At 36.0% G+C, this 9664-nt stretch overlaps 1 protein-coding gene across 2 annotated transcripts; it reads right to left on the bottom strand.

Annotated features, from left to right (window-relative positions):
* Window positions 1–309: 309 nt before the first annotated feature.
* Window positions 310–9378, bottom strand: LOC117918969 (DEAD-box ATP-dependent RNA helicase 16). Of its 2 annotated transcripts, XM_034835967.1 has the most exons (15): window positions 9125–9378; window positions 8776–8934; window positions 8605–8694; window positions 8368–8496; window positions 7826–7926; window positions 7282–7396; window positions 6068–6199; window positions 5170–5235; window positions 4800–4979; window positions 3861–3956; window positions 3358–3495; window positions 1645–1727; window positions 1198–1235; window positions 875–1089; window positions 310–729 (listed from the first exon to the last, which is right to left on the bottom strand). In XM_034835967.1, the coding sequence occupies exons 1-15, from the start codon at window positions 9299–9301 to the stop codon at window positions 640–642; spliced, it is 1809 nt and encodes a 602-aa protein (XP_034691858.1). In that variant the 5' UTR covers window positions 9302–9378; the 3' UTR covers window positions 310–639. The 2 variants fall into 2 exon arrangements, with proteins under 2 accessions (XP_034691858.1, XP_034691859.1); XM_034835968.1 differs by lacking the exon at window positions 6068–6199 and having other exon boundaries at window positions 9125–9377.
* Window positions 9379–9664: the final 286 nt, after the last annotated feature.

Below are 9664 nucleotides of genomic sequence, written 5' to 3'. Positions count from 1 at the left end.
CTACAAACTCAGAAATGAAATAATCATGATACCATATTGGTAGACAGATTCCATCGTGTTTAAGAGTGTGTTTGACAGTGATTATAAAAAGTGTTTTTAAACTTTATAATACTTGAAGGATGAAAATTTTCAAGTGTTATAAATCTCAAAAATACTTGTTAAAATCACTACCAAATACACTCTAAATTTATTCCAACCAAAAGTTTCTACAAGATGGATTGTTCGATTCCCCATTTGCAATCCATGTCCACATTACTCACAAGAACTGGCTCATATTAGTAAATTGCATGGTTAACTATGCTCCTCCTAAGAATAAAAAACATTAATTTAACAAGTGGGACTTCAACAGCCCAGTGCCACCACCATGGATCCACTCCACAGATTTGTACGTTCAAACGAACCACTAGAAACTATGCGACCAGGCCATTCAAGGTGTAGAGGGAGTTTTCCGCTTAGTATAAGTAATCAGCTAACATATATCAATATATAGAGGCATTTAAAAGAAAAGGCATACTAGCACCAATAACATGATACAAAACTGTAAGGGTTAGTCAATAACCCCAGGTTTTAGGGATCCTCTTTATCTTTGGAAAATGATTCCTGGCTACTCTTTTCTACTCTCATTTGATAAGGGGAGATTCAGATTGCTTTTTTCTTTTTGTGTTTATGGCTATCATCGTTGTCTTTTTCCTTCCTCTTCACCCCACCTTTGGGAGCTTTCTTTGGTGCCTGAGACAAAATTAATCAAATCCATTAGCAATTTTTTTCCCTTAGTATCAGCTAGCACTTCTTCACTTATCAAGAGTTTCTTCAGTCACCATTAGTTGGCATAGTGTCAAAAATAAATAAGAATGGTAACAAGTCACCAAAATACCTCAGCACTGAAAGTTTTGAGAGGGTCTCTACTTTTTCTGAATTTTCTCCTGGATCCTTGTCTGCGAGCAGGATTAGTATTTCCCATTGCAGCTCTGGTAAGCTTAACAATTTTGCTGGCTTCCTGTGTTGTTGGGTCCAATAGGTAGTCTGGAACATCACGAAGGTGAGTAGGAATGGGCTTCTTGCTAAGCACCTTGTCATGTTTCAATAGGTCTGTTCAAATAAAAGTATCTCTTCTTAACATTTGAACTTTGCATGAGACAGAAAAAAAGAAGGGAATATTGACATGTGAAATTTGCACAAGCACAATAAATTCTTTACCTAGGTCTCTTTGATTAACTTCAAAATGAGCTTTCAACCTACATTAAAAATAAATCATCAGTAAAAGGAAGCAGCAGAAGAGGTTAAAGTGGAGGCTGGAAAAGTTAAATCTATGATGCATCTCACTAGAAATCTCCCTCCCTCCACTCCTAATCTATCTGTGGAACTACATGCAATTGACCATATGCATATGCCAGCATGTGGACTTGAGTGAGCAGGAAAAGAAATTTTCAATTTTGAAAAAGGGGCTTTTGCATGTGGCAGAAGTTAGAGAACAGTCCTTTCTGAAAACATCTGAACCATACTTCAGCCATTTTAGGATCACAAAAAACCAGCATTAAGCCAAAAAAACCAAGGGTCAAATGCTAAATGCACACCTCGTACAATCTAAGCATACTAGATAGGTCACGGATAGTTGGAGGAAAGCCATAGCGGAAAAATACTCACTTTTCAGAGTTGAGAATTTCATTCCTCAGATCCTGTGCTCGGGATTCTCTTACAGCAAGTTTTGTCACACTCTTTGAAACATCCTGCAAAACCCACCTTGGCGGATCAATGATTTGTGCTTTCTCTAGCATCTGTTGAGCATTAAATCACATGACCATACAGCTATTCCCATGCCATTACCATGAGGCCAATGCCTCATGAGCCAAGGCATAGTCAAGGTTCAGCTTTTACACCTCAAATCATGAGCACATCTTATACATTTTCTTTCTGAAAAAATTCATTAACTATGCCCCTTTTGCCATTTGGTTGTATTTATTATTTAATGATTTTCTACCCTATTTCTCTTGTTTTAATTTTTTTTTAATGCTTAATCATATTTCTTGCTGGAACTGTGCTGCATCTGTTTTAGATAATCTACTTATAATCTTGATAACTGATGATATGAATTACTTTTATAAGATATAATTTTAATGTTAATGAATATATGATGGAATATTGAAGATTTTCCTATGTTTATCTATGATGATATATGGTCCTAAATTATAAAAACATGTTGCTCTCAGGCCTGGCTCAAGTGGGAAGGTTTTGGTGTGGGGATGTTGGAGGGCTTTCAGCTCAAGTCCCAATAGGTACAAATTAAAAAAATGTTACTTTTGGTTCAAGTCCAAAAAAGGACAAATTATATATAGGCTACTCATTATTTATCCTAAAGCTTTGATAACTTATTCAATGTCTCTTCTCAAATACAGGATGGATAACCTATCATTAGAAAGATAAAAATTAGCTGGAACTTACATATATATATATATATAGAGAGAGAGAGAGAGAGAGAGAGAGAGAGAGGGAGAGAGAGAGAGAGAGAGAGAGAGAGAGTAAGAGTTTATTGGTTTTTTAATCATTTCAAAGTTAAATGCTCACAACTTATGGCTTGAGACTTACACCACACATCACAGCAATTAAAAACAATGATGATTACCAAAAGTAATTCACACATTACTTCATATGCACAGGATAATTAATAGAATAATCAGCTTTTTGCAACCATCATTTTTCTTTTTCCTATGGGGACTCAAGATTTTAGATATGTCATAGAAATATAAAAAATAAATAAATAACTGAAACATGAAAGGTAGTTCCACTTTCTATGCACAACCACTTAAAACAAACTGTCACAGAACAAAACTGCAGTCATGGCAAAATATAGCATCGCCCACCAACAGTAAACTGAAATCTACGAGTGATGTCATTACTTAAAATCCTTAAAAAGCTTCCCTACAGAACTCAAAAAAGACTCCTTGTTCAATGGCTGTATAATAAAAGCACCTAAAGTAAATGAGATTAAGCATTCACTTGAGCCTTGAGTGAATAATAACGGAATGGTTAAATGTCAATATTCATATACAATCCCTAAAACTGGTATAATTTGGCAATTTCACAAAGAAGGAAGCCCAAGCAAGGTCTGTTAATCAAGACACCTAACCTTTGCACCTCTTCCATCTCTGGGGTATAATTCAGAAATTCTTCTCAATGTACACAACAATTAGAGTAAGTTGAGGCCTTTAGTTTATTAATATATATATTAGACTATTAATTTATCAATATAACAGAACAAAAAACAATCTTTCTTTTTTTTCCCTACAAAAACATGTAAATGTTATTCAAGCAGGTTATCAGTCATTGGATTCTGAGTGAAAGAAGGATCTGAATCATTACCTCAGCTCTATATCGTAAGGACTCCACAGCATTCTTAGTGAGCAAAGGAAATGGAGCAATAAAATTTGACTCCTTGTTTTCATCATCACCCAAAATAGATTTGATTTCTTCCAAAATTTCCATCTCATCAGGAGAAACCTGTCAACAAACAAGTAGGTGAATGAAAATCAACCCTGCAAACCACTGCCAACAAGAGAAGATTCTGATCCTCATCAAAGCACTGTCCTATATGAGTAAAAAATCATTTAAAACGTAAGAGAAAGAAGAGTTAAATCAAATAAACAATTTTATTTATTGCACGCATAAAAGTCAATACCTTACAAAATTTCAAGAACTGTGATTTGAAAAATACAGTGAATTGATACATGCACAAAAATTGAAATTAATGATGGATGTATCTAGCCATGAGTAACATGGTAAAAAGCAAGAAGGAGACTAAAGCCACTATGTTTAGATGCTATCTCTAAGCAAAACTGGTCTGCAATTTGTTTATACAAACTTACAAGAGATACAGATGCACCAGTATTATATGCTCTTCCAGTACGTCCAATTCGATGTACATATCCTGGAGCATTTTGAGGCATTTCGAAATTTATAACCTGTTAAAAGGCAACACATCTGTTTTTAAATGGAATACTAACCAAGGATGTCATTTTCACATGTAACTGATTTCACAACTGGCAGTCATCAAATAAAATCCAGAGCACCAAAGATTAGAAGAGACATCAGTAAGCAAAAACACAATACAAAAGATTTTCATTCCAATCATTAGGACTCTAACCCAGCTAATACCAAAGCTTATTTACTACCAATGGAAATTCATAAGCCATGTATCTTTCTTCCTTCTCTTTTTGAGCTGCATTTAGTTTAGATCCAAACTCATAACAAATTTTGAGACATGTGCATTTTGACAATTGACACTCATCAAACTTAATTAATACAGTGTGCATTCAACGGATTGGGACTTTGACCCAGTTAATATTCAAAGGCTGAATCTTTCTTCATAAGCCCTCATAGCTCATAGAATAGGAGAATCACCATGGTGTATGCTGACTTTAAAACCCCAACGAAACCATTTTTTTTCCCATTTCTTTTGAAACCCAAAAGTGTCCCTCCAAAGATCTGCCTAGCACATTCATTTGGCAAAAGCAGTCAAATGTCACATTTAACAGATGCTAGGCCAAAACTAATCTTAGAACTTTTAGTCTACAGAAGATTTCTAACTGCTAGACTAAACCACAGCCTGAATGGCCTTTTGGTTGAAGTTGAGAATTAAGAAAATCAATGAAATCTCCAAAGAATTACAGCAACCAAAAAATTGACGCAATGGAACTTAAAAATAAGATGATGATGATGATCATCATCATCATCATCATCATCATCTTATGTTTAGATGGTGATCTAATAATAATAATAATAATAATAATCCCAAATTATTTTACCGTATGCACATTTTTGAAGTCGATTCCCCGCACCACTCCAAATTCAGAATCCAATTTTTGCTTGGAGTGCTTTCTGGACTTCCTTGGCTCAATTTGACTGCCCTCGTCAGCTTGCTCCTTCTCTTTTGGTTGGCTGCCATCAGTTGCAATTAGATAATCAAAAAGTCCAGCATTGAATTCCTGATAAAAAACAGTAACCACATAAAAAATAAGGAACTTCCCGAATTTGTTTAGTGATTAGGTAATTATTAACCCATTACTACAATTAACATACTCTATTAATTAAACTGGCGGCCAAGAAAAAGCAAGCATGACATTAAAATTATTCTTTGCTAGTATCTTAAATAATTGGACTAGTTGGATGGCATACCTCAAGGATATGCAGACGGGAATTTTGTGGCAACTCAGCATTTAAAACAGCAGACTTGATTCCAAACTGCCACAGATAACATGGAAAAATCAACAATAGAAATAAAGAGGTGAAGAATCAAAGCAAAAGAGTGTGGCATGCAAACAGATAACTCAGAGACATGCATCAAATCTCCCTCTCCTCTCTCCCTTCCTCTATGTTTTTCTTTGAGAAAAGGAAGTTACAAAACAAATCAAATGTATCAATTATAAATCTAGAGCATGTCCCAGAGTTTAGGAGAGACCCCCTATGTGCAAGAAATACTTTGAAGACTAACAAATAACCAAAAGAAAAACACATGTGTTCAAGTACAACAATCCCACTCTTACGCCTAGAGACGGGTCACCCAAATGATGCTAGTTGACAAACATAAAAGGCTTAGCCTATCCTCTCTCAACACCAATTGATTTTCAGATGAGATGGTCAAAATTCAATCCAAGAATTGGTATCAAAGCCAGAGTCATAGGTTTGAGCCAAATGAGCGCCATTTTGGGGGAGGGATTGTTAGGGTACAACAATGTCGCTCTTAAGCTCGAGGATGGGTCATCCAAATGATGGTGGTCAATTATCATAAAAGGTTTAGCTTAACCTTACTAGACACCAATTGGTTTGGAGACAAGATAGTCAAGACTCAAAACCCAATTCAAGAATATGATCCTGAGGATGCATGAGTCACATGTATCAATTCTTTGAGAAAAGGTGTATGAAATAAATTACTTGCATCAATTCTTCATCTAGAGCATGTCCCACACCCATGGGGAGACAACTCCCTATGTGTTAGAAGTATTTTGAAGACTGAAAAACAGTGAAAAAATAGAATATAGAATCCAGAGGATGCAGTAAAAAGAAGTCACCATACCTTTTCTAGGAATAGTTTCAATCTAAACGCCATGTCAATACTATTAGTAAATATCAGTATTTTTTTCTGAACCAACTCTAGCTTCAAGAGAGCAAGGATGTAAAGCAACTTATCGCGAGCACTGCATGAAATCTAAACAGATAACAAAATTCATGTTACATATAAGAACTTCACTTATACTGGGAAGCAATGAGCAAAAACACATTTGAACATAAAACAGATCCAAGTACGACAATGATGTAAAAAATTGACTTATATGAAATTCAAGTGTCCTTATAAACAAGCAAGACCTCAAAAAGAAGAACAAACCATAGTTCAGTATGAGAAAATACAATAGAAAGTTTACCTTGACAATGACATCACTGATATCATTTTAAAATTTTCCAGGAATAAATCGAGAGGAAAAACAATTAGAAAATGATGGAAAGAAACAACATGTAATTAATATGACCATGAAAAACTGTTTCGGTTGTAAGAAGGTGTTTCATTCTTTATGGTAGCAATAAAGCCTGTGTTTTAATTTTAAAAAGATGGTCAGCCGGTACTATGGTTTCCTTTTGTCTTCCAATCATGTTTTCATCCCCTCCAAACAGCTGGCTATGGTTGAATACGAGGTTCTTCTTATGATGATATTACCATGTACTGAACATGGCAAATCACTTATGCCAGAAGTTTGTGATAAGGATGATGGCTACTCCACCCACAAAAAGGACATTTAGTGAAAAAAAATCCATCAAAAACAGGTTATGGGGCAAAAAAAAAAAAAAAAAAACAAAAGAAATTTGGGCATTCAATGGACCACTACTTAAAACGGACCAGCTAGCACAAAAAACCTTTAAAGCTTAAAGAAATAGATTAGCTATCACAAAAATCTTTAAAAGGTTAAAGAACTAAAATTTATTCATTGTAATTTGACAGGGAAAGACTGAAATGGGCACATCTATACATGAAAATCTTGTGATGACAATCTGAGGAATCCAGCAAGTCAGCTTTAGTTTATAAAAGAATCCAGAAATATTTCAACTACAGAGTATAGTTGGCAGAAGCATGCCAACAGGAACAAAAATGCAAGATTAGGCAGCTTTTCATCACATAATAATCGGACAATTCTTTTGAAAATAGAATACTTTGAGTAGAAACAGATCCAAATAAGGGAAAATACTTTGGAAAAAAGCAAAATCTTTATAATTTCTCAACGGCATGATGGTTCTTACCCAAAACTGCTGCACGTTTTTGGGGATAATCTCATCCTTGCCATCTCCCACTTCTGGCAAGGTCAAAATGAAGGGATTGTGCAGAATGAGCTTCTTCAGCTTCTCAACATCAGCACTGCAAAATATCACAAGACGTACCATCCTAAGTTAAGTCAACCCATCCTAAATTTTAAGAGAAGGAAACAATGAAATGCACCTTTAACTTTGAAAGGTAATCAATAAATGAACATCAAATGAGGATTATTTCATTACAAAGTGGCTTAAATTTCAAGATGGTAAGAAAGTTAAGTGGTGTGGAATCAGGGAGTAAAGGTTCTCATATAAAATTGACAGCCTTCAGGCCTACAAAATAAAGCTGACAACCTTGAGACCAACTTCACATCGCATCTGCTTCAGTTAGAAGGAACATTAAAGACAAGACGTCAAATAAGCTCAGGGGAATGACAGACATTATTTGAAGCAACAGATTCTATGATGACCCACAATGAATGGAGAAAAACTTGTATGCGCTGATAAAATGATATACATGATACACATAACATACCTTGAAGTAGCAGACATAAGCAGGCATTGACAGCGTCTAGGAACATGAGCTGTGAGTGCTTTTAGATCATCTTCATAGCCATATGACAAAAGAAGATCCGCCTGAAGACATAAATCATCAATATCTCAACAAACGAATTACTAAACTTAGCAACAGTATTTCGGAGGGAAAAAGAAAGATGGTACAAAGTTAATCCACAAGATAATAGAAGGTTTCCAAACTCCTGTTATTTGAGTTGATATATAGAAATCAACAAACTACGATGGCTTAGCAATTAGATCATCTAAAATCATTTCAAATATTAGTATGTTAGATGTTTCTGAGTTGCTGCCCTACATCAATAGAATATACTGAATTTGTTTTCCATATTGTAATTATAATAAAGAATTAACAAACTTAAAGGCAGTGAAATTCGCAAAATTGTTCCAGGTGCTCAGCCTAAGCAGCCATTCAAACTCACATCATAAATGAAACAACAAGTAAAGAGACCAATCAAGATCTAAGAAGTGGAATTCATAATAAATTTGTCACCAACTCTGCACCTCATCAAGAACAAGGATCTCAAGTGATTCGTTGATGGATGCTGCTTGCAGGACACCTGCAGACAAGCATTTTGGTATGCAACCTGGTGTAGATACCAGAATATCAGGCAGTCCAGCCAATGCAACTCGCTACAAGCAAATTTCAGAATTAGACAGGAGTTAGCAATGGATTTCAACATTTACTACCTCCAATAATTCAATAACTATTATATCCATATAAAGAGGAAACGAACCAACCAAATCGGAGGGAGACATGCTGCTAGTTAATTGTACAACTTTCAGTTGACCTCTACATAGCTCAATGAGTGATAAAACCTCGGAATAAACCTGGAACACACAATAAACGCATTTTTATATATCGAACTACAGCAAAAACACTATAAATCAAGCTGGGTGCAAATAATACACCTGCTGGCAGAGTTCTCGTGTTGGCACAAGAACGAAGGCACTTGGAGCAAGCTTGTTCCTTGACTCGGATTCAGAGAACAACTTCTGAAGCAACGGAAGAAGGTACGCAAACGTCTTCCCGGAACCAGTCTTTGCTCTAGCAACCACATCCTTACCTTCCTGTAACAGTGGAAAATTCAACAAGAAAAAACGCAGATAACTAATTAATTAACTCTGATCCTAAAAAAAAAAAAAGAGAGGGAAAGAGAGAGGAGTCTAATGTTATTTTCTTTTCCTAAATTTTCCAGCCAGACAAACAGAGCATCATGAATGGAAAATCGAAATGGGAGAAGTAAGGAATCAAACTGACAAGTATGAGTGGAATGGCAACTTCCTGAATTGGAGTCGGCTTCTCGATACCCTTCTTGATTAGGGCTCGAATAAGGCTAGGTTCCAACCCGAGTTCTTCGAAGGTCTTGCTTTCTTCATCTTCTTCTTGTTCTCTGCGTTCGGCATTACCCTGTTGTCTCTCCAAAGCATCAGCCATTGAATTCAAAGAGTAGAAAGAGGTGACCTAATGGACAAGACGCTAGGGTTTATGGCGATAGAGAGGACATACGACTTCCTTAGGGCTTTTCTCAACCGTTAGTGCTGGAGAAGTAGGCGGGGTTGGCTTGGGTTCGATTGGGCCGCAATCGATTAAACACCGTTGGGTAAGGAGCCTAAGGGCCACCGCTACAATAGTTGCCACCAGAAGCCCAACCCATATGCTAAACTGTGATCTGTAAAAAAGAATGGCCCATACCCAAACTGGACCCAATTTTTGACGAACTTAAGGCCCATGGTCCAAGCTCAGTTTTGAATTCTGCTATACTAAGTGCGCCCAATTTTGGTTTCTTTGTCTACTCAT

The sequence above is a fragment of the Vitis riparia genome, chromosome 7, assembly GCF_004353265.1.
Source record: "Vitis riparia cultivar Riparia Gloire de Montpellier isolate 1030 chromosome 7, EGFV_Vit.rip_1.0, whole genome shotgun sequence".
Classification (NCBI taxonomy): Eukaryota; Viridiplantae; Streptophyta; class Magnoliopsida; order Vitales; family Vitaceae; genus Vitis; species Vitis riparia.
Note: the sequence above shows the minus strand (reverse complement) of the source record. Positions and strands in the feature narration are given on the sequence as shown.

Excerpts from the sequence above, each read along its gene's own strand:
- LOC117918969 (XM_034835967.1), bottom strand. The coding sequence starts at position 9,301 with ATGGCTGATGCTTTGGAGAGACAACAGGGTAATGCCGAACGCAGAGAA. Across the intron at positions 7,927-8,367 it reads AGATCCTTGTTCTTGATGAG|GCGGATCTTCTTTTGTCATA; the intron begins GTGCAGAGTTGG and ends TTATGTCTTCAG. Across the intron at positions 5,236-6,067 it reads TGAAACTATTCCTAGAAAAG|TTTGGAATCAAGTCTGCTGT; the intron begins GTATGGTGACTT and ends TATCTGTGGCAG.